Source organism: Hemitrygon akajei, chromosome 7 (genome assembly GCF_048418815.1).
Source record: "Hemitrygon akajei chromosome 7, sHemAka1.3, whole genome shotgun sequence".
Classification (NCBI taxonomy): Eukaryota; Metazoa; Chordata; class Chondrichthyes; order Myliobatiformes; family Dasyatidae; genus Hemitrygon; species Hemitrygon akajei.
The window spans coordinates 96,898,255-96,924,058 of record NC_133130.1 but is presented as its reverse complement, the minus strand read 5'-3'; the positions used below and the strand labels follow the sequence as shown (position 1 = coordinate 96,924,058).

At 42.1% G+C, this 25,804-nt stretch overlaps 1 protein-coding gene across 3 annotated transcripts in view; it reads right to left on the bottom strand.

Annotated features, from left to right (window-relative positions):
• Positions 1-1,980: 1,980 nt before the first annotated feature.
• The window catches only part of morn2 (MORN repeat containing 2), a 39,536-nt gene continuing 15,712 nt past the window's right edge, over positions 1,981-25,804 (bottom strand). The window contains exons 2-7 of one of the 3 annotated variants that reach the window (XM_073051521.1): positions 24,957-24,992; positions 22,439-22,492; positions 20,386-20,492; positions 7,263-7,399; positions 5,160-5,211; positions 1,981-2,170 (exon numbers count right to left, since the gene is read on the bottom strand). In XM_073051521.1, coding sequence (XP_072907622.1) covers positions 2,129-2,170; positions 5,160-5,211; positions 7,263-7,399; positions 20,386-20,492; positions 22,439-22,492; positions 24,957-24,992 — 428 coding nt within the window. In that variant the 3' untranslated portion in view covers positions 1,981-2,128. The remainder of the gene's footprint in view (positions 2,171-5,159; positions 5,212-7,262; positions 7,400-20,385; positions 20,493-22,438; positions 22,493-24,956; positions 24,993-25,804) is intronic. The other 2 variants (XM_073051520.1, XM_073051522.1) reach the window with 2 other exon arrangements.

The window sequence follows — 25,804 nt, the reverse complement described above, 5'->3', positions numbered from 1 at the left end:
CAGCTTCAGGACACAATGTACTCTCTGGTTGACAGCTTCTCTCCATTGGAATCTAGTGTCTCTTTCTTAATTGCTCGTAGTACATTTACTCTGTGTTTAGACCTCACTCTGTCTTCTGACACCATGTAATGTTTGTCCTTAATAAAGCCAAACTTAGAGTAGGTAAATATATCTGCACATATTTATTTACAGATCACGCCAGTAATGGCTTCAGTTTGACCCGAGCCCCCAATGTCACTTGGGACATTGGGAACTTGATGCACCATCAATAACTCTCTCTGAGACGTAAAGGCGAGATATCGGCTTTTATTGACTGGAAGAATGAACAAGCGGTGGTTGACCACCATACTACATCCTGGAGACAGAGAGGCCGGGCTCAGACCTCCATCACCTTTATACAGGGGTCTGTGGGAGGAGCCACAGGAGCAGTCAGCAGGGGGCGTGTCCAGACAGGAGTTCAGCACAGAACTGAAGTTCTTTATTACGTTCACACATAACACAGGTGGGAAAGGAAGGCGGCTTCTTGCTGTTGTTGCAGCTTGGGTTGTTCTGCTGAATATTGTCGGTGCCAGAATGTGTGACGACATTTGCGGGATGCCCCCGGCGCATCCTTGGATATGTTGCTTGTAAAATTACACATTTCACTGTATATTTCGATGTACATGTGATAAATAAATCTGAACTTCCTGCCCTTCCTCAAAACCTATAACTAATACTTGAGAAAGCAAATGGAGTCTCAGTTTAATCAGAATCAGGTTTATTATCACCGACATGTGATGTGAAATTTGTTAACTTAGCACCAGCAGTTCAATGCAATACGTAACATAGAAGAGAAAAAATAAATAAATCAATTGCAGAATACGTATATTGAATAGATTAAAAACGTGTAAAAATCAGAAATACTGTATATTAAAAAAGTTAGGTAGTGTCCAAGAGTGCAACGTCCATTTGGGAATCGGATGGCAGAGGGGAAGAAGCTGTTCCTGAATCGCTGAGTGTGTGCCTTCAGGCTTCTGTATCTCCTACCTGATGGTAACAGTGAGAAAAGGGCATGCCCTGGGTGCTGGAGGTCCTTAATAATGGACACTGCCTCTCTGAGACACCGTTCTTTGAAGATGTCCTGGGTACTTTGTAGGCTAGTGTCCAAGATGGAGCTGACTAGATTTACAACCTTCTGCAGCTTCTTTCAGTCCTGTGCAATAATGCATCCAAAAAGGTACTCCCTTTCTAAGTCTAAGCTTGAATCGTCAATGTTTATGAGATGAAACTGCTGTTACTGAACATCAGTGGATCATGACCAACTCAAACACAGGATGCAGTATTTTGTTGAACAATATGTAACCTTGTCTAATTTCTGTAACTGTATCAGAGAGTATGACAGATAACGATCGCTCAACTAGTTGAATTAGAGTCATACAATAACATGAGCTGGTGGAAGATGATAGTGTAGTGAAGGCAGAAGAAGGCTGCAGCAGTGAAGGCTCCTCAATCATCTTGCAATCCATGCCACTGGACACTGACCCTGATCTGTCTAGGACCAGGTGGTGGCTGCCTGTGTATCAGCCTCCCGATGTTAAACAAAATCATGCACAGGCATTCTCCATTAAGTGAATCCATCTTAACAGCCCAGATTAATCCCTTAGAAGAACATCATACTTGACTCAAGATATCACACCACTACTGCCTCTTAGTTAGATTTTGTTTCACACTAGACTTGATCAGTAAAATTATGACTGTGCTCAGTGTGTCCTTGGACTATCATAGTACAGTATACTGAATGATCTTACAAGGCATACAGCACTGCTAACACAACACCTTACTTCAGCATCATTCTGTCTGTTGTTCTTCCTGTTGAATCTTGATCAAATAATCAGAATATGTTGTCTTATTGTTTCATTAAGACAAAACTATCCCATTAAATAACTTAAAATAAATTAAATGTGCATGTTGTGGAGTATTTGAAAAAAGACTAAGTTTCAACAGTAATATTTTTAATTTACCAAAACATTCAGTGATATTTTAAGAAGTCTCAGAAACGTGACTGCAAAACAATGTTTCAGACATCAATTACACATCCAGCTTCAGCTTCAGCCCCGGTGCAGCTTTGTAGTGAAATGTCCCAATCCATTCATAGCCCTGTGCATCGATGAATTTGCCTTCTCCTTCCAATCTGCAGGAATTAAAGATATTCAGTTGAAGTGGCATTTTCTGGGATTGTCATAGTATGATACACATAAGTTAGGCAAATGAAACACAGCACAAGGATTACATTGCATCTTAAGAGCGTGGCTGGATTAATATACATTCAGTGGCCACTTTATTAGGTACACCTGCCCATTAATGCAAATATATAATTAGCTAATCACTTGGCAGCAATTCAATGCATAAAAGCATGCAGATATAGTCAAGAGGTTCCAGTTGTTACTCAGACCAAATATTAGAATAGGGAAAAATTGTGATTTAAGTATTTTTGACCATGGAATGATTGTTGGTGCCAGATGGGGTGGTTTGAGTACCTCAGAAACTGCGGATCTCCTGGCATTTTCAGGCACAACAGTCTCTAGAGTTTACAGAGAAGAGTGCGGACAACAAAAAACATCCAGTGAATGCCAATTCTGTGGGCAAAGACACCTTGTTAATGAGAGAGGTCAGAGAAAAACGGTCAGACTGGTTCAAGCTGACAGGAAGGCGAGTGTAACTCAAATAACCACATGTTACAACAGTGGTGTGTAGAAGAATGTCAAACCTTGAAGTGCATGGGCTACAGCAGCAGAAGACCATGAACATACACTCAGTGGCCACTTTATTAGGTACAGGAGGTAGCTAATCAAGTGGCTTCTGAGGTAATCCGTTAATGATGCTTGATGGATCTTGATAGCACAATATTCAATTATCTTCATGTCTGTTTTTGCTGACATTTCAAAAGAAGTAACATCTGACCTTCAACACACACACAGCAGATGCTGGAGAGTCTCTCTCTCTCTCTCTCTCGCAGCAACTATGGAGAAGAATGAAAGTCAACGTTTTGGCTGAGACCCTTCATCAGGACTGGAAGGGGGGTGGGAAGAAACCAGGATATTTGACCTTCCTCAGAATTCAACCTGACCCTTTCTCTTCCCACAGAGGCAGTCTGACTTGCTGAGCATTGCTTTCGTTTTCAGTTTCTGTCCTGGCAGTAATGGCCCAGCACTTACCATGGGCCACGGGCTCCCTCCATTGACACAATTATGGACTAATTCCTAGGGAAAAGTAATCAATGACATCAGGAAAGCTGTCAGAAGAAGTGAAATTAACCTATTGTTACACTGCAGTCTTCACTAATGTCCCTCAATCATTGGAATTTATTGATTGCAAATAAAAGATTACAGATTCAGTAACTAAATAGTTAAATATTGGAACTAGATCTAAACGCCTGGCAAATTAAACTACAGAATGAGAGTCAAAATTGCACAATGAAAATGTTAAGGATTACAATTTTCTTTTTAAAATGTGTGCATGAAAATCTGGTATAAACAAAGGCAACAATGAAACTGTTGGATGAAATCGCTTGTGAACCAAATCTGACCCACAAGAGACGAGCACCAGCATGACTGGCCCTTTAAATAGTCTCTCATATGGCGAGGCAAGTTACTTAGCTGCATCAAAACTGTCAATAGAATCAGAATCAGATTTAATATCACCAGCATTTGTCGTGAAATTTGTTAACTTTACAGCAGCAGCACAACGAAATAGATGATTAAATATAGAGAAACAACTGATTTACTCTAAGTTTGTTTATATACAGAGTGTGTGTGTGTATGTGTAATTTTATATATATATATATATATATGTAGTTAAAATCAGTGCAAAAAAAAGAGAAATAAAAAAAAGTAATGATGTAGTGTTCATAGGTTCAATGTCATCTAGGAATGGGATGGCAGAGAGGAAGAAGCTGTCCCTGAATCGCTGAGTGTGTGCCTTCTGTACCTCCTTCCCGATGGTAACAGTGTGAAGAGGGCATGACCTGGGCAGTGTGGATCTTTAATGATGGATGCCGCCTTCCTAAGGCACCGCTCCTTAAAGATGTCTTGGATACTACAGAGGCTGGTACCCATGATAGAGCTGACTAATTTTACAAGTTTCTGCAAATTATTTTGATATTGTGCAGTAGCCTGCCTCCCTTACCTCTCAGTGAAGCAGCCAGACAGAATGCTTTCCACGGTATATCTGCAGATTTTCAGCGTTCTAGCTGACTCCTCAAACTCCTAATGAAATATAACCGCTGTCTTGCATATTTATAACTGCATCAATAAGTTGCGTCCAAGTTAGGTACGCAGAGATCCTGACACCCAGGAACTTGAAACTGCTCACTCTCCCCACTTCTGACCCCTCTATGAGGATTGGTATGTGTTCCTTCATCTTAGCCTTCCTGAAGTCCACAATCAGCTCTTTCATCTTACTGACATTGAGTGCAAGGTTGTTTTTGCAACAGCTCTCAGCTAATTGGTATATCTTGCTCCTGTATGCTCTTTCGTCACCATCTGAAATTCTGCCAAAAATGGTTGTATCATCAGCAAATTTATAAATGCCTAGCTACACAGTCATGGGTGTAGAGACAGTAGAGCATTGGGCTAAGCACACATTCCTGTGAAGCCTCAGTGTTAATTGTCAGCGAGGTGGAGGTGTTATTTCCAATCCGCATGGATTGTGGTCATCCAGTTAGAAAGTCAAGGATCCAGTTGCAGAGGGAGTACAGAGGCCCAGGTTCTGTAGCTGTTCGATCAGGACTGTAGGAATGATGGTGTTAAACATTGAGCTATAGCCATAAGTATCCTGACATAGGTATTTTCATATTCCAGGTGATCCAAGGCTGCATGAAGAGCCATTGAGATCACATCTGCTGTAAACCTACTATAGTGAAAGGTAAATTGCAGTGGGTCCAGATCCTTGCTGAGGCAGGAGTTCATTCTGGCCATGACCAATCTCTTAAAGCATTTCACTACTGTAGAGGTGAGTGCTACTGGACGATAGTCGCTAAGGCAACTCATACTACTCTGCTTGGGCACTGGTATAATTGTTGCCCTTTTGAAGCAGCTGGGAACTTCCGACTGTAGCAGTAAGAAATTGAAGATGTCTGAATATTCCTGCCAGTTGGTTGGCACAGATTTTCAGAGCCTTACCTTGCTGCCTTGCAAGGGTTCATCCTCTTGAAAGACAGCCTGACACTGGCCTCTGAAACAGAGATCACAGGGTTATCGGATACTGCAGGGATCCTCATAACTGTGGTTTTATTCTCCCTTTCAAAGCGAGCATAAAAGGTGTTGAGCTCATCAGATAGTGAAGCATCGCTGCCATTCATGGTGTTGGGTTTTGCTTTGTAGGAAGTGATATCCTGCAAACCCTGCCAGAGCTGACATGCATCCAATGTCACCTCCATCCTCTCCCGGAATGGCTTCTGGGCTCTTCAAATAGCCTTCCGTACGTTATACCCTTTTTTCTTATACAGACCTGGGTCGCTAGACTTAAATGCCACAGATCTAGCCCTCAGCAGTCTACAAACCTCCTGGTTCATCCACAGCTTTTGGTTTGGGAACGTACAGTAAGTTTTCATAGGTACACATTCATCTACACAGTTTTTAATGAAGTTGGTGACAACCGTGGCATCCTCAACTAGACATGAAGATGATTCTCTGAATACAGTCCAGTCCACAAAGCAGTCCTGTAAGCGCTTCTGTGCTTCCCTGGCCCAAACCTTCTTGGTCCTCACTATTGGTGCTACAGTCTTCAGTCTCTGCCTGTACTCAGAGAGTAGAAATACAGCCAGGTGATCAGACTTCCCGAAGTGTGGGCGTGGGATAGCTCAATAGGCTCTCTTGAACTTAGTGTAACAGTGGTCCAATGTGTTTCCTCTGGTATCACAGGTGATTGTTGATGATAATTATTCAGTGACTTTATCAAGCTCACCTGGTTAAAATCCCCTTAAATGCTGGGGAAGGCATCAGGATATGCTGTTTCATGCCTGTTGATCACATCACTCAGTTTGTCTAGAGCCTGTCTGACACCTCTACCAAAATGATTGCTGTAATCTCTTGCAGCAGGTAAAATGGCTGGCATTTAATTGCATGGTATTCCAGGTCTGATGAGCGATATCAGGGCGTTACCCGAAGTTGATCATGGGGCATACACCTACACCTCTGCTTTTGAGAGACCTGACCGCCTGATCTTGTGTATTATAAACCCGTCCATTTGAATTGCTGCGTCCAGCATGGAAGGGGTTAACCAAAATTCTGCACAACAAAAGGATGCACATGTTCCTAACGTCCCCATGATACAGCACCCTGGCTTTGAGATTGTCAATTTTATTTACCAGAAACTGCATGTTTGCCAGCAAGATAGTTGGTATTGGGAACCAAAAACCTTGTTTTTTTAAACTCACCACCAGCCTAGCACATCAACCCCTCTTTTGCTGGCGGTTTCTTAAAGGAGCAGTGTGTCAAGTACAATCCAGTCTATTTCCTTCAGTTTCAAGCAGTGATGGATCGTTCAATCGCATTACAGCTTCATCACTGACTCTACACATCATAGATGCAATTATGGTTCTCAGCCATGGCAGGCCAAAATGGGAATATTTGATGCTTTCTATCATTTTCAATGAGAGTTGCCATTAGGGTCGTCCGTGATGTTGGTGCTCCAGAAGTCTATACTAATAATATTCTAAGAAATCCAAACAATACATTCTAAAACTTAACAGAGAACAGCACTTGTTCTGAAAGACCACTCTCTTTAGAATGATCAACATATATTTTTAATAAATTTCCACTACATTTTAAATTTTAGGACCCTTCCTTAGCTGCACTTTGACAACATATTAGCTGCTAGCAGGCTGAATGCAGGAAGTATGGGTTGAGTTAATTTCTCAACTTATTTATAAATCAGGAGGTGCAGTTGGTGTTGTCATTCCTCTTGAATTGTCCTGAAATTTCCAGGAGTTTCAGATCAGTCTCCAACACATTCAAAGAGAAAAATCATGGAAGGGGAGGGGTGTTAACAAAGCACTTTAAGATAAGAGAGAGAATTCAGATGAAAAAGGCTGGCTGCAGATAAGGGCAATTAGATTAAACAACAGAATCTGTTTGCTTCCTGTTCAATGTAGGGAAATGAACACTATGTATAACCACTGGAGAGAGAATAAAGTACATTCAACCTGGCATACATCTGTGTACATTTGTGTCCTTCAAACACAGCACAGTCTAAATTATACATTAATGTTTCAAATAACTTACTTGTTTTTATTGAAGTTTCCAATATATTTGACATTATTTGGCCATGTGTATATCCCTGTACCATGAAATGTGTTGTCTTTAAACTCTCCTTCATATGTTGCACCCGAAGGATGCACCAGTTTTCCATGGCCATTCATCTATGGGAAAGAAATATACAAATCAAATGATGAAATTACATCAAGTATTGCATGAGAAATTATTGCTTGGTTCCTCGCTCTAGGAACAGAGGATTGGAATAGGTCATTCAGTTCTCTGAGACCCTGGTAAGTTGTACTGTATTTAAATTTCTGCCACCAAAGCTCGTTTCACAATCTGAGCCAATAAAGATCTGTCAGTCCCACCTTTGACATTTTCACTTTGTCCAGCCTCAACAACGAGAAAATTAGGGAGAAATTAATCAGAAAACAGAGACTAATAATTTAAATTTTAAAACAATGCTCGTTTCACAATTAGTATTTTTTGTATCCCTGAATATCTTTTCCCTGTTTACCTGGTAATCTCCTTCTACAAATAAAAACTAAGAAAAGCATCTGTTCAGTGAAGCCCCTGCATAAATGAACAACTTCACTCAGCTCTGAACTGATTCTACAACCTACGGAAGAACTCATGTTCTCGATAGTATTTATTCATTTTTTATTTACACTGTTTGTCTTCATTTACACATTGGTTGTTGTCAGTATTTTGTGTGTAGTTTTTCACTGACTCTTTTGTATTCTTTGTTTTCCTGTAATTGCCAGCATGAAAATGAATCTCAAGGTAGTATGTACATGATGGCATATATGTACTTTGACAATAAACTTACTTTGAACTTTGAAAAACTATGTATTCACCCAACCCTCCATTAGCCACCTCCAAGCCTGTCTACGGAAGGGACTGCGATTGCCACAATTGCTTTAATAGACACATCAAGCTGGAGTGGAAGTCATTCTCAATCCCAAACGCCTGCCAAGAAAAATTTTAATTTCAAGTTTAATTACAATACAGCCATACACGAATACAGCCAAACAAAACAGTGTTCCTCTGAGCCAAGGTGCAAAGCATATTACCAACAACACATAGCACAAATTGCATATATGGTTACGATTTCAGAAAAAAACAGTCACAAAGAAAAAAAATGATGCATTGAGAACCTTCATTTATTTAACAAGGTGAAATGTCTCTACCAATTAGAAGTTTAATATTATTTCCGCATTATACCAATTAAGAAGTTTAACATTATACATATACATTCAGTGGCACTTTATTTAGTATACCTGCTTATTATGCAAATATCTAATCAGCCAATCAAGTGGCAGCAGCTCAATGTATAAAGCATGCAGATGTGGTCAAGAGGATCAGCAGAAATGTGACCTTGACTGCAGAATGCTTCTTGGTGCCTGGTGGGGTGGTTTGACACAGAGAATGGTGCATAAAACAAGAAATATCCAGTGGGTGGTAGTTCTGTGTGTAAAAAGTACCTTGTTAATGAGAGAGGTCAGAGGAGAATGGCCAGATTGGCTCATGTTGCCAGAAAGGTGGTAGTAACTCAAATAACCATGCACAGTGGTGTGCAGAAGAGCACCTCTAAATGCACAACACATTGAACCTTGAAGTGGTGGATTACGGCAGCAGAAGGCCACATACACTTAGTGGCTACTTTATTAGGTACAGAACATACCTAATAAAGTGGTTGCTGGGTGTACTTAGATTTACTTTGAGTGTTCATTTGGTTATCTTTTGCTAACTTGCTAGATTGGTTGTATTATTTATTCCTGCTTACAAACAAAATTCAGTTTGTTTGCAGGTGTAGGCACTTACTGTTATTGTACTAGTACATCCTGAAATACAATACTTAAATGGTTGTCATAATCCATAGAAAGGTTTTCAGGAATCCCTTTATACAGTGTCTATAAAAAGTATTCACCCCACGCCCTTGGAAGTTTTATAACATTGAATCACAGTGGATTTAATTTGGCTTTTTTTGACACCGATCAACAGAAAAAGACTCTTTCATGTCAAACTGAAAACAGATCTCTACAAAGTGATCTAAATTAATTGCAGATTAATTGCAGATCACCTGTGTGCAGTCAAGGTGTTTCAATTGATTGTAGCAAAATATACCTGTATCTGGAAGATCCAACTGTTGGTGAAGTCAGTATCCTGGCAAAAACTACTACACCATGAATACAAATACTCCAAGCAACTCTGTAAAAAGGTTATTGAAAAGCACAAGTCAGGAGATGGATACAAGAAAATGTCCAACTCACTGAATATTCCTTCGTCAATCCTTAAGTCAATCATCAAGAAATGGAAAGAATATGTACAGCTGTAAATCTGCGGAGAGCAGGCCACCCTCAAACACTGAGTGACTGTGTAAGAAGGGGACTAGTGAGGGAGGCCACCAAGAGACCTATGACAACTCTGGAGGAATTACAAGCTTCAGTGGCTGAGGTGAGAGAGAGACTGCACATACAACAACTGTTGTCCAGGTGCTTCACCAGTCGCAGCTTTATGGGACAATGGCAAAGAGAAAGATGCTGTTGAAAAATCTCACATGAAATCTCAGTTCGAGTTTGCCAGAAGGCATGTGGGAGACTCTGAAGTCAGATAGAAGAAGGTTCTATGGTCTGATGAAACCAAAATCAAGCTTTTTGGCCATCAAACTAAACGCTATGTTTGACATATACCAAACACCACACATCAAAGACAAACCATCCCTACTGTCAAGCATGCTGGTGGCTGCATCATGCTGGGGGAATGTTTCACTGTGGCAGGCTCTGGAAAGCCTGTGAAGGTGGAGGGTAAAATGAATGCAGCAAACTACAGGGAAATCCTGGCGGAAAACCTGATGCAGTCTGCAAGAGAACTGCGACTTTGGAGAAGATTTGTTTTCCAGCAAGACAATGACCCCAAGAATAAAGCCAAAGCTACACAGGAATTGCTTAAAAACAACAAGGCTGTTGGAGTCTGGAGTGGCCAAGTTAGAGTCCAGACCTCAATCCAATTGAGAATTTGTGGCTGGACTTGAAAAAGGCTGTTCACTAACAATCCCCATACAATCTGACAGAGCTTGAGCAGTTTTGTAAAGAAGAATGGGGAAAAATTACAGTGTCCAGATGTGCAAAGCCGATAGAGACCTATCCACACAGACTCAAGGCTGTAATTGCTGCCAAAGGTGCATCTGCTGAACATTGGCTTGAAGGGGGTGAGTAATTATGTAATCAATTATTTTGTGTTTAATAATTGTATTAAGTTTAGATCAATTTGTAGAAATTGGTTTTCACTTTGGCATGAAAGAGTCTTTTCTTGTTGATGAGTGTCAAAAAGCCAAATTAAATCCACTGTGATTCAATGTTGTAAAACAATAAAACACAAAAAGTTCGGGGGGGGGTGAATACATTAAATAGGCACTGTAGATTTCTTTGTCTGCTGGAACCAACAGAAAAATAAAGAACCAGTCATGATTTCTTATGAGATGAAAAAGAAACTAAAATAAAAAACTTATGGAACTCAATACAAACCTGCTGGTGCATGATCTTGAATTAAGTGCTGAGGGTAATATCTTTCAAACATATCAACACTGTATTGCTGCCAAAAGTATATCCATGTTTCAGATAATGACATCTTGACTTCCGGTCAAAATGGCACCTGTTTACAATGCTCCTTTGGTTGCCATCTTCTGGACAGATCATGAAACCATTTATTTCATTTCTTTTAAGTCTTTTTCATTTGATTTTCATCTTGGATGTGAACTGCTGGAGCCTGAGATTTGCTGTTTGGAGATCGTTGGGTGTTCCAGAGCTCTGCAGTCTCCAAGAAGATTCTAGGAGGCAGAGGTAGCATTTGTGAACCTCGTGGCAGCCAGACTGCGGGCTAGGGTGTGAGCCGATAAAAGCTTCCATTGTTCAACAATTAAAGCTTCAATGAAGATTGAAACATCGAGGCCAATGCAGAAGTTTAGAGATTGTTAGGGTGCTTTAGCACTCTGCTGTCTCCGAGAGGATTCAGGGAGACAGAAGCAGTGTGTGCAAACTTTAAGGCAGGCAGGCTGCAGGGTGGGGCACAAGCCGATGTTTGACTTCATTTCACCGATTAAAGCTTCGATGGAGATTAAAACATCGAGATGAGTGTGAAAAGCAAGCACAGCTGCCTGCCTTTCAGTCACTAAGGATCACTCTGCTATGTTACTGGAGAGGGGAAGGCCTGCTGCTGTGCCCAGAAAATGTTGCCCAGGTTTTCTGTGTTTTGGATGCGGACTTGGTCTAAATTTTTTTTTGGTCTTATAGGTTTTTTTATATTGTGTCTTTCGCCTGATTTTTTTTGTTTTTTGTATGGGGGTGGAGTCAAAGTTGTTTGTAAGGAGGAATTCGGGGATTTATATAACACACACAAAATGCTGATGGAACACAACAGGCCAGGCAGCATCTATAAGGAGAAGCACTGTCGACGTTTCGGGCCCAGACCCTTCGTCAGGACTAACCGAAAGGAAAGATAGTAAGAGATTTGAAAGTAGTGGGGGGAGGGGGAAATGCGAAATGATGGGAGAAGACCGGAGGGGGTGGGATGAAGCTAAGAGCTGGAAAGGTGATTGACGAAAGTGATACAGAGCTGGAGAAGGGAAAGGATCATGGGACGGGAGGCCTCGGGAGAAAGAAAGTGGGGGGGGAGCACCAGAGGGAGATGGAGAACAGGCAAACAACTAAATATGTCAGGGATGGGGTAAGAAGGGGAGGAGGGGCATTAACGGAAGTTAGAGAAGTCAATGTTCATGCCATCATTTCGCATTTCCCCCTCCCCCCACTACTTTCAAATCTCTTAGTATCTTTCCTTTCGGTTAGTCCTGACGAAGGGTCTCGGCCCGAAACGTCGACAGTGCTTCTCCTTATAGATGCTGCCTGGCCTGCTGTGTTCCACCAGCATTTTGTGTGTGTTTTTTGAATTTCCAGCATCTGCAGATTTCCTCGTGTTTGGGGATTTATACGCCTGTTCCACTTTTGTTCTTTTTTTGTGCGGGGAGGGAGGATTTGGGGGTTGATAATCAGGCTGTCTTTCTTTGCTTTCTTGGTTTCATGACTACCCGGAAAAGAAGAATTTCAGAGTAGTATACTTTGATAATAAATGAACCTTTGAATCTTTTAATGTGTATCCTTTAATTGCAAACTGAATAAGATTGACAATTCTTGTAAATGATTATTATACTTTAAAGCAATAGGTTTAATAGCCCTCATTAACAGTAAATACCATGATATTGTTCTGAAAATTGTAGCCAATGTGAAGCAATGATGCTGACCACTGACCTTGACGAAAGCTGCCCTCTAGTATTTGGTTATCCCCACTTTCCACTAGCTTCTGTTCAAGAAGAGAAGCTGAGCAGAACATAAACTGAAAAATTCTCACAGAAAGTAAACCAGCTGATTTTTAAACTAAAATATTAGAGAGTGCAAAATAAATAGATTTTGTATAAATTTTGTAGAATAGAGAGGGCAGGTTAAAAATAAGATTATAGAAGAATCTGAAAAATGATGAAGAACTTTCTAAAAAATATTACTTTTGTTAGATATTCAGGAGATTTGGAATAGTGTATGGAGAAAGCAGGCATCAATTTAATACAAATATAATCTTACACACACACACACACACACACACACACACACACACACACACACACACACACACACACACACACACACACACACACACACACACACACACACACACACACACACACACACACACACACACACACACACACACACACACACACACACACACACACACACACCTTTACGAATATCACTTATCAGCATAATGTTCCCAGGTGGCACTGATGCTTTCAGCAGCTGGTAAGGGCACACATCAAAAACTCCATTCCTGCCACACTAGACACTCACCAACATGCTTACCGACAGAACCGCTCTAACATCTGTCATGCACCTGGCCCTAACATAACTAGGAAACAAGGACACTTATATCAAAATGCTGTTTCTGGATTTCAGATCAGCATTCAACACTGTTGTCCCCACAGACCACAGTGAACAAACTCTACTCCTCGGTCTAAATACACCACTGTGCAACTGGGTGCTTGACTCCCTAACCGATGGACCTCAGACAGTCAGGATGCACAACCTCCCTCCCTCCCCATCATCCTCAACACGACTGCCCCCCCCCCCATGGCTGTGGGGTAAGCTCACTGCTGTAAACTCTGCTCAAACATGAATGCATCCCCAAACATCCCGGTAATCACATTGTCAAATTCATGACAGCTTACAGAGAGAAAGTGGAAGAGCTCGAGGCCTGGTGCCTGGCAAATAACATCTTCCTCAATGTCACCAATACAAAGGAGGTGGTTATTGACTTCAAGAGAACGTACTCCACACACACCCTCTTTCATCAGCGGCACAGTGGTGGGAACTGCAAGCAATTTCAACCACCTGGGAGTACACATCCCACACAACATCTCATGGTCCCAGAACTCACCCTACACGATCAAGGAACTTCTTCAACACTTCTACTTTTTGAAGAGGCTGAAGAGAGCAGGATTATGCACATAATGAAGGATCACAACCACTCTGCTTATGGACGGTTTGTCCTACTCCCATCAGGAAGGAGGTTACAAACATCCACACCAGGACCACCAGACTCAGAAACAGTTACTTTCTTCAAGCAGTAAGGCCGATCAATACTTCAACCCACTAACCTAGTCCATCACTACTTTATCATTTTCTGTCAGTCACCTTATGTACAGACACTCCTGTACCTAGTGTCACTTTATATACATATAATCCATCTATGTATATGTGGTGAACTACATATACCTGTCTGGACACACCCCATGCTGACTGCTCCTGTGGCCCCTCCCACTGACCGTGGCTCCTCCCACAGGCCCCGGTATAAAGGCGATTTTTGCCTGAGCCCTGCACTCAATCTCCAGGATGTAGTATGGTGGTCAACTACTGCTTGTTCTTTCTTCCAGTCAATAAAAGCCGATATCTCGCCTTCATGTTTCAGAGAGAGTTATTGATGGTGCATCAATTTTATTGACTGGAAGTTTTAAAACATGGAAAGCATTTTACATCCGGAAAAATTGGATTTGGACCCCCAAGACCCTGAAGCAGCTCTTGCCTTTGAACTCTGGCTTGCATGCTTCCAATCATACTTGGAGGAGGTTCGTGCAACGGAGCCCGCTGTTATGCACCAAATTCTCCTCTCGAGGGTCACCCCAAAAGTTTACTCACTTATCAGAGGCCTGTCGACCTACCAAGGGGCACTGGACGCCCTCAAAAGACAGTACCTGCGGCCGGTGAACACCGTCTACGCAAGACATCGCTTAGCTACGTGACGACAGTGGGCTGGAGAGTCAAGCGCCGAGTTTCTCCGAGCCCTACAGACACTCGTGCGAACTTGCGACTGCAAAACTCTCACGGCGGAACAGCATGCGGAGCTCCTCGCACGAGACACCTTTGTTACAGGGATCAGGTCAGTGTACGTACGCCAGCGGCTGCGGGAAAATGCCGATCTTACCTTACGCTCGGCGATCGAGACGGCCGACATGCTGGAGGCTGCTCTGCACAACATTGACACTGTGCTATTGGGGCTGGACTTCCAGAGCCACCTTGAAAGTGTGACTATGGCATATGACGGGCCCCTCCCACCACTCACTGTCAGGAATCCTCAGTTTTGTGGGACTTCGCCATATACCCCGCTACTGACCACACACACACACACCGACCCGCACATCCCACCAGCACCATGCCGACAGCTGCACTACTGACACCACTTGCAGCCTCTCCACCCTCAAGATCCCTCCCCCACCGCTGTTCGCCAACCTGACCCCCGACTGTAAACCTGTGGCAACTAAAAACAGGAGGCACAGCGCGGGGAACAGGGTCTTCATTCAGTCAGAGGTGCAGCGGCTGCTCAGGGAGGGGATCATTGAGCGAAGCACAAGCCCTTGGAGGGCCCAGGTAGTTGTTGTTCAGACCGGGCAGAAAAATAGGATGGTCGTGGACTATAGTCAGACCATCAATAGGTTCACGCAGCTTGACGCGCACCCCCTACCCCGCATCACGGATATGGTTAACCAGATAGCTCAGTACAAGGTGTACTCGATAATAGATCTGAAATCCACTTATCACCAGCACCCCATCCGCCCAGAGGACCGCCACTACACCGCCTTCGAGGCGGGCGGCAGGCTCTATCACTTCCTGTGCGTCCCATTCGGTGTCACAAATGGTGTCTCGGTCTTCCAGAGGGAGATGGACCGGATGGTGGACCAGTGCCAACTGAAGGTCACATTTCCCTATCTGGATAACATCACCATCTGTGGTCACGACTGGCCGGATCACAACGCCAACTTCCAATGATTTTTCCAAGTGCCAAAGCCCTGAACCTTACTTATAATAGGGACAAGTGTGTGTTCGGAACCACCCGACTCGCTATCCTTGGGTATGTCGTGGAAAACGGGGTCATTGGCCCTGATCCCGACCATATGCGCCCCCTGTTAGAACTCCCTCTTCCCACCACCCTCAAAGCCCTCAGACGGTGCCTGGGCTTCTTTTCCTAATATGCCCAATGGGTCCCCCATTACGCAGACAAGGCCTGCCCCCTGGTCAAGTCTACCACTTTTCCCCTCTCTGCCGAGGCCTGCGCGGCCTTCAGCTGCATTAAAGAGGACATTGCCAAAGCAACAATGCATGTGGTGGACGAGACCATTCCCTTCCAAGTAGAGAGTGACACCTCCGATTTCGCACTTGCTGCTACCCTCAATCAGGCAGGCAGGCCAGTAGCATTCTTCTCTCGTACCCTTCAAGGCTCTGAAATTCGGCACTCCGCGGTGGAGAAAGAAGCCCAGGCCATAGTGGAAGCTATTAGGCACTGGAGGCACTATCTCGCCGGCAAAAGGTTCACCTTGCTGACCGACCAGCGCTCAGTTGCATTCATGTTCAGCAACCAACAGCGGCGCAAAATCAGAAATGATAAAATTTTGCGGTGGAGAATAGAACTCTCCACCTACAACTATGATATCCTGTACCGGCCTGGAAGGCTCAATGAGCCCCCTGATGCCCTATCCCGGGGAGCGTGTGCCAGCGCATGCACATCTCTGCCACCCGGGGGTCACCTGATTTTACCATTTCGTGAAAGCCTGGAACCTGCCGTACTCCCTTGAGGACATCAGGACGATGACCAGGGACTGCCAAGTCTGCGCTGAGTGCAAACCGCACTTCTACCGTCCTGAAAAGGCGCAACTTATCAAGGCCACCCGCCCCTTTGAGCGACTGAGTGTTGACTTTAAGGGCCCCCTTCCCTCCACCAACCACAATGTCTACTTTCTCAACATTATCGACGAGTACTCGCGGTTCCCCTTTGCCATCCCCTGCCCCAACACCACTACCACGTCCGTCATAAAAGCCCTGCGCCAGCTCTTCACTCTGTTCGGATATCCCTGCTATATCCACAGTGATAGAGGGTCCTCCTTTATGCGTGATGAGCTGCGCCAGTACCTGCTGGCTAGGGGCATTGCTACTAGTCGGACCACGAGTTATAATCCCCGGGGAAATGGACAGGTGGAGAGGGAGAATGCCACAGTGTGGAAGGCCACACTTTTAGCCCTTAAGTCAAAAGGGTTGCCGGTCTCTTGATGGCAGGAGGTCCTCCCTGAAGCACTCCACTCTATCCGCTCCCTGTTATGTACGTCCACCAATGCCACCCCTCACGAGCGCCTATTCTCTTTTCCCAGGAAGTCTGCCACTGGGACCACCCAACCAGCTTGGCTGACATCCCCAGGGCCAGTGCTGCTCTGGAAACATGTGAGGAGCAATAAACAGCTGGTCGAGAGGGTTCACCTTCTACATGCGAACCCCCAGTATGCTTACGTGGTCTTACCTGATGGGCGGGAGGACACGGTCTCCGTCCAAGACCTGGCACCCGCAGGAGCAGCAGACCACTACCCCGAATACTCCATGGTAACTATAAACCCTGTACCCGAGGTGACACCGCACACACCGAGCCCTACACAGACTCCTCACGACACTCCTATACCAGGCTCCTCGCACACGCATGAGGGATCACTGACGCCTAGTGGGCTGTCACCTCCAGTTAGGCTGGAACCAGCACAATCACCGTCTCCGGTGCAATCACCACCGGCACCTGTGCAATCACAGCCGGTGCTACGTAGATCGCAGCGACAGATTCGACCACCTGACAGACTTAACCTGTAAATATACTTGTAAGAAACTTCGCCCCATGGGGACTCTCTTTTAAAACAAAGGGGGGGGTGAATGTGGTGAACTACATATACCTGTCTGGACACGCCCCTTGCTGACTGCTCCTGTGGCCCCTCCCACAGACCGGTATAAAGGCGATTGAGGCCTGAGCCCGGCCCTCAGTCTCCAGGATGTAGTATGGTGGTCAACTACTGCTTGTTCTTTCTTCCAGTCAATAAAAGCCGATATCTCGCCTTCACGTTTCAGAGAGAGTTATTGATGGTGCATCAGTATACATAGCTATCAATGTATTTATATTTATTTTAAACTATTCTGTTCTTTACTTAATGTATTTAACACCTTATATACCGGCTGGGTAGCCTCCAACCTGATTGCATGAACATTGACTTCCCTAACTTCCATTAATGCCCCTCCTCCCCTTCTTACCCCATCCCTGATATATTTAGTTTATTTACCCCCTCCCTTTTTTTTTCTCTCTCTGCCCATCACTCTGCCTGTTCTCCATCTCCCTCTGGTGCTCCCTTCCCCCTTTCTTTCTCCCTAGGCCTCCCGTCCCGTGATCCTTTCCCTTCTCCAGCTCTGTATCACTTTTGACAATCACCTTTCTGGCTCTCAGCTTCATCCCACCCCCTCCGGTCTTCTCCTAGTATTTCGCATTTCCCCCTCCCCCTCCTACTTTCAAATCTCTTAGTATCTTTCCTTTCAGTTAGTCCTGATGAAGGGTCTCAGCCCGAAACGTCAACAGTGTTTCTTCCTATAGATGCTGCCTGGCCTGCTGCATTCCACCAGCATTTTGTGTGTGTTGCTTGAATTTCCAGCATCTGCAGATTTCCTCGTGTTTGCCTTTAGCTTAATGTGTTTTTTTTTGCGCTGCATCGGATCTGGAGTAACAATTGTTTCATTTTCCTTTACACTTGTGTATTGAAAATGACATTAAACAATCTTGAATCTTGAAATATAAACACAGTACATTCCTTTGGTCAATATGTTAACACATTGTGTACATAGCACCATTGTCACTTGTGGCCTTAGATCATGGCCCTTCCCCACAGAGCCTTTGCCTTGACTGTACCTGCTCTTGTGGTTCTCTGGTTTCCTCCCACATTCCAGAGATGTACAGTTAGGGTTAGTGAAGTGTAGGCATGCTCTGATGGCGTCATAAGAGTGACAACATTTGCAGGCTTCCAGCATATTACTCACTAATTCGATTTGATGCAAACAACGCATTTCACTGTATTTTTCAGTGTACATGTGACAAGTAAAACTAATCTTTATCTCTAATCTTCAAACAGAGCTATTTACACTGCTATTATTCTACCATTCTCAACAAAATAAACATAAAGGCCGTAAAGACCTGTAGCATTTTGTTCTTAGGCAAGCTGCTTTGCCTATTGCAGGGGTGTCAAACTCATTTTAGGTCACGGGCTGGATTGAGCAAAATGCAGCTTCATGCGGGCCGGATCAGTCGGACGCGTGCGAACGCAGCTTTCATTGCCTCCGTTTTTTCAGCCTGCTCTCATGTGTCTCAGTCTCTGCTATAACTACAAAGTGTTTCACTTTACAAATTCCGTTTCTTATGAAGAAGACTGCCGAGCAAGACTGCCGAATAAACACTAAAAACCCTGAAAACCTGGTACTTGAATAAACTCAGCATTAGCCATATCATACGCCATAGGCGCTTCGATTACTGGGGCCAGCTTTAATAGTAATTAGATATTATCTCGCGGGCCAAAGATAATTCCACCGCGGGCCGGATTTGGCCCGCGGGCCTTGAGTTTGACATATATGGCCTATTGTATATCAACTGAATGCAAATTTTTATTTAAAATAAATATTAAAGGATTAATAATAATAATTTTTCAAGAAGTATCTTCAACCACTGAAAATGAAATAAAGCTAAGGTAATAGAGAAAATAAGAAAAACACTCGTCTATCCTGTCTTTACAAAATCAAGATTGAGTGGAGTTGTACATTCTGCCTGGTATACAGTAGGCCAGGTAATGGGATGCATTTGACCCTGAACTCAGAAAGCTGTGTTTTGCCGTTGGACACTGTTGAGAGCTGCTTTCCAACAGTAAGAATTGACTTCCAGTTTTGCTTGGCTTTTGAGAGTTGAAGCACTCGTATCAATGGGTCAGTAGGTATTCTGGCAATGATCCATGAATAATCGTGACCCACATATTAACAACTTAGGAGCAGAATTTGCTCACAAAACATGCATGATAGTTTCACCAGAAATACAATCAAATTGAAATGAAGTACAGGGTTAATTGTATATACAGATTTAGCATTCCCATCTGAGAACAATTGAAATTTCTAGGAAAAAATGTTCTGAGTATTTTTCATCAAGAACACTTCAGAAATATCTTAAGTTTTAGTCTATTTCCTTTTAATAAGTTGGAGAAATCTGCAAGATGTGCAACCTTTGGATTTCTCTGCATCATTACAGCAACATTTGGATTTCCCTTGTTTAACAGTGACTAATGTTGATTACCCCTCAACCATCAGACTCTTGAACCTGATAACTTCACTCATCACATCAGTGAATTATTCCCACAACCTATGGACTCACTTTCAAGGACTCTTCATCTCATGTTCTTGATATTTATTTATTGCTTGCTTGCTGGTTTGTTTGTTTGTTTGTTTGTTTTAATTATTATTTTATTTTTACATTGCAGAGTTTGTTGTCTTTTGCATATTGGTTGTTTGTCTGCCCTGTTGGATGCAGTCTTTCATTGATTCTATTTTGGTTCTTGGATTTACTGTGAATGCCTACAAGAAAATGAATCTCAGGGTTGTATATGGCGACATATATGTACTTTGATAATAAATTTACTTTAAACTTTTGAACGTTGAAGATACTCAACCATTAAATTCTGTTTCAAACATTGATAAAAGGATTGTTTAAACTCATTGATTACCTTATCATTTTTCCATTGCCCTGTGTATATTATTCCATTGGATGAAGTATGAATGCCAAATCCATTTCTCTCCAGTCCAACGCCATCAATTCTTATGCATTCTCCTTCTGTAAAAGTTATGCAGACCCAGACAGATTTAGAAGAGTGTAATTAAAGTACAAGGGTGGGGAAAGACTCTAATTTGGTGAAACAGTGAATTATTTTAGGTAGAGCTCCTGCATCATTAGCTCCTTTATTGTCATTGTACCTTCTACTGGGCATGCAGAAGAATAAAGTGAGATACCTGATGAATTCACGCTTTATTTCTCTGTTATTCTATTTAGACTGGAAGAAATTTTGATATCAATCATTTGCTGTCATCAGGGCCTGCAAGAACTAATCCAGGTTCCATGAATGAAATCACCATCTCCAGAGAACATTGTCATCAATCATAAATGATTGAACTGGAATCTGACATCCTCTCCAATGTGGAATATTTGCCTAGTGGTACAATTTGCTATCGACCTTCTCCCTTTACCCTTTCTCACTGATGTTGCCCCAAATTCTACACCTTGTCCAGCAGAGTAGAAATTGCAGATGACTGCAACCTCTGATATGGACTCATCATATGTCCATACCAATATTCTCTGCTTGTGCTTATTTCCAACTTGAAATTGTTGTCAATACTTATGGTTTACAACAGAAGCTGTGTGAAACACAGGTCTTAAAATAACTGACCTTTCTTCAGGCAATGAGGAATTTATTTTGCAAGTTTAAAAATGTGCCTTTGTTTTCAATCATCAGCCAAATTTTTGAGATTCAAGTTTGTTATTTGTCATTCTTCAGTGCATGACTGTAAAGAATGAAATGATTATTACTATGGATCCAATGAAGCATTAAAAAACATAATAAGCATAAAGAACACAATAAATATAAATATAAAAGCAATCTTATAAAACATAATGTACAAGTAACTGATAGATATGTAGGCTGATTGTATATACATAAAGTGATGCTCGATGAAGTGTATGTTGAGGTAGTGGGGTGGGTTAATGGGTGGAGGTGTTGTCCACCCTAATGACTTGGGACGTAACTGTCTTTGAGTTGAGTGGATGCTTTGAAGCCTCTTCTCTGATGGGAGTATGACGAACCGTCCATAAGCAGGGTGGGTGGGATCCTTCATGATATTGCTGGCCTTTTCCCGGCACCTTTCTGTATATATGTCCCTACTGGCAGGTAGGCTGGTGCCAGTGATAAGTTGGGTAGTTTTAAGTACCCATTTGCAGGGCCCTCCTGTCCGCTGCAGGGCAGATTCCGTACCACAAGGTGATGCAGCAAGTTAAGGTGCTCTCCACTTCACACCTGTAGAAGATTCTGAATATTGGTGTGCACAGACCAGCTCTCTTCAGCCTCCTCAGAAAGCAGAGGCATATGCATAACACGCCATCTGGTTAACGTGAAGCCAATCTCAGGATTTCTAAACTTCATCCCCGCCCAGGGTGTAATTAGAATACTGAATATAAGTGATGTAAGACAGTTGATGTGACAACAGGAATACAGAATACACAATAGGGAATTTAATCCTTTTAGGAAGCCAAACTTAACAGAAGTGTATCAGTCAGTGATAACACAAATGTATGTAGTCATTCCACCATTATTTTTCTGTGACCAAAGCATAAAAAAACTGCACAACACAGGTCACGTGAAGAAAGTGGGATAAATGTCTAAACAATCTGACTTTATTCTTCTGCTCAAACAATTTAAATCTAGCACGTATAAACTTCCTGTAGGATATAATTCTCCTCTATGTGGAAGCAAGAACAACTCTGGTCTATAATTAACTAAAAACAACTTTGCTAAATTTATGTGTGAAAATACTCAGCCCAATTGTGGCAAAATAGCATAACAGATCAAACAATACAATTGTTTTCAAAGAATCTAAGCAGGTGCTTATAATTGTGAGGAAGGAGAACAGGACGAAATTTCAGACAGGGTGCAAACATACTTCTGTAAAATACAAGAATTCTGCTTTACTAATATCTACTATCATGTGAAGAACATCTTGTTTACTTACCATATCTATCTTCATTAGGGAAGATGACATTCACAGTTAAGATTTCAGCAATTGCTTAAAGGAATATAAAGAAATTTGTAATCTTACATATCATACACAGCATTATGTAAAGACTTAGTTCAGTGTTCAGACTTTGATATTTATTAAATAAAAGATAAGGTGGCTTTATATCATTAATCTCTAATAGTATCCAGTATTCTGGATAGGAAATCACTAACTGTGCTAAAACTTATTCTTTATAAACAGATTTTCCTGAGACTGAAGTTGTTATTACCATAGTTAGTTTGAAGCATATTGGCTAAATTTAACAAGACTTTTTAACAGCAGCCAGAAAGAATGCCCTAACTCTTGAGAACAGTAATCCAAAGATTATAGTGAGAAAAAAGAAGCATAAGAAAAATAAACAACATGATAGAGTTTGAGGCCAGGATGGCAGTAAAAATTTGAATACAGGTTTGAAATTCAGTTCTAAATTATGGGAATGTTTGAATCAAAGTCCACTATTGTGACCTCTCTAGTTATTTCCAGTGGACCAAGCAGAATGCAAAATTGACCACTGCGTGGTACAACATAAATCAGCACCTAAAGACTGAGACAATAGGTTAAAGTTCAAAGAAATGTTATTATCAAAGTACGTATATGTCACCATATACTTCCCTGAGACTGATTTCCTTGCAGCCATTCACAGTAGAACAAAGGAATACAATGAATCAATGAAAAACTACAGAAAGATCAACAAACAACCAACATGCAAAAGAGGACAAACTCTTTACAAAAAAAACCAAATCATAATAATAAATAAATAAATAATACGAAGGACCAGAGTTATAGAGTCCTTAAAAGTGAGACCATTGGTTGTGGAATCAATTCATTGTTGAGGCGAGTTAAGTTATCTACACTGGTTCAAGAGCCTGATGATTGAGCAGTAATAACTGCTCCTGAACCTGGTGATGTGGGACCTAAGGTTCCTGTAACTCCTGCCCAATGGTAGCAGTAAGAAGAGAGCATGGCCTGGATGGTAGGGTCCTTGATGATGGATTCTGCTTTCTTGTGGCAGTGTTGCTTGCAGATATGCTCAACAGTGGGGAGGGCTTTGCCTGTGATGGAGGGGGCTGTATCCATCACTTTTTGTAGGTTTTTCCGTTCTTGGGCATTGGTGTTTCCATGCCAGGCTGTAAAGCAACCAGTCAGGAGTATCCACTGAGTATCTATAGAAGTTAGTCAATGTTTTAGATAAGATGTTGAATATGAGCAAACTTCCAAGAAAGTCAAGGCACTGTTGAGCCTTCTTTGAAATGCACCGAAATGGCTGGTCCCAGGACAGATCTTCTGGTATTAAGGAATTTAAAGTTACTGACCCTCTCCACCTCAGATCCCCTAATGAGGACTGGCTCATGGACTCCTGGTTTCTTCCTCCTGTAGTCAATAATCAGCTCTTTGGCTTTGCTGACATTGAGTAAGAGGTTGTGCTGTGACACCATTCAACTAGATATTCAATTTCCCTCCTGTATGTCAATTTGTCACCAACTTTGATTGGCCAACAACAATGTTGTTATCAGCAAACTTAAAGATGGCATTGGAGCTGTGCTTAGCCTCACAGTCATAAGTACAAAGCAAGTAGAACAGTGGGCTAAGCACACATCCTTGTGGTGCACCTGTGCTGATGGAGATTGTAGACGAGATGTTGTTGCCAATCCAAACTGACTGGTGTCTGCAAGTGAAGAAATCGAGTATCCATTTGCACTAGGAGGTATCAAAGCCTAAGTCATGGAGCTTATTGATTAATTTGGAGGGGATGATAGCTTTGAATACGGAGCTGTAATCAATAAAGAGCATCCGAATGTATGCATCTTCACTATCCAGATGTTCCAGAACTGTGTGAGCAGTAACAAAGCAGTGTTAACCACCAGGCAGAACAAACAGGATTTAGAATACTTGATGCACAGTATAACAGAATACATGATGTGCTAGAACGTGCTTCATTTGTGCCTCTCATTCACAGCTCTAATTGAGCTTGAGGTCTCTCTGCAGCAGCTATCTTGCAGAGAAGTCTACACCCCATGAGGACCACCTTGCCATTTTAAACTGCTGAAATTGAAAAATTATGGCCCAATGTATTGCACCCTGAAATGAAGCTTTGCATCAGTTAAAAGTTGGGTAAGGACTTGTAGCATCAATCTAGATGGGCACATTACATGGTTATTTTTGTTTTTGGCCACTTTATACATTCTCTGTATTGATAAGCAGTAAGTTTCGTACTGTGTATCCATGTCCACTTAGACTCATCTTGATATCTCCTAATCTGCACTGACATGTGGAAAGTAGATTCAAACTAATGTTTAAAAGATAGTATTTTAATTTGATGTACAATCCCACATGTGAACATTCCCTGATTTCTCTTGTAATTCAAACAATTAGCACTTAACTAATTCAATTAAGGTTTTTCAGCTGGAAGGAACTAATAATTCTTATAAAAAAGGCACTTAAACGAGAATAGAAAATTGTGAAGAAATTTCACCTCTTTCATTCGATTGACCTTTCTTTTTTGGCTTCACTATAACAAGAAGACAAACATGCATGTTAAAGGTAAATTAAAACAGTGTGGCTCACACATTGCAGCATAATAAATTCCACAAAAAATAGTTAATTTCACCAGTTAAAAAAGTGGACAAGCCCAAAATTCATTACCATACATGTCATAATTTGGAGTACACAAGATGGAGCATATATTTTCCTGATGTATGTCTTTTTGATAGTTCAATTTCTGCCATTCCTACCATGGAGGAACTAGGCTTTTAAAATTATACATTTATAAACAGGGTATTATATTCTTTCCTGATTTTTTATGATCAAGGTATGCAACTTCTTTGTTACTAGAGACATGGCTTGATTATGAAGTTTCTTTCAATATAAGCCAGGTGCTAGGCTAGGAGTGTGGAATATCTATTTAAGATCAGCTTCCCTTCAGGTTCTCCTCTCTGAGTGAAAATGATATGTGGCTAATGTCAGCAGTTCTATAGATGGGAAAAGTAAATAGGTAATACTGTGATCCTTCTCTTGGCATTTTAATTCAAGTGAAAAGTGGCAACCATTTCTCGAAGAAGGCAGACATTGATAAGTAAATTTGACATATCAATGAGCCAAAACAGACTTTGGTCAATTGTGAAAAGGTTAGATGAAGATCAAGCTTTCATACCAAACACAAGACTCGTGCTACTGGGTAGCAATGACCTGTGCCTTCTACATGTGACCTGGACTACCCAAAGCAAGAAGTTCAAAGCACTGGAAAAGTATCACCAGTGCTGTCTCACAAGATCCACAGGAGGGCAACTTTGGTGTCCTCAGCAAATGTCCATCTGATGAGGG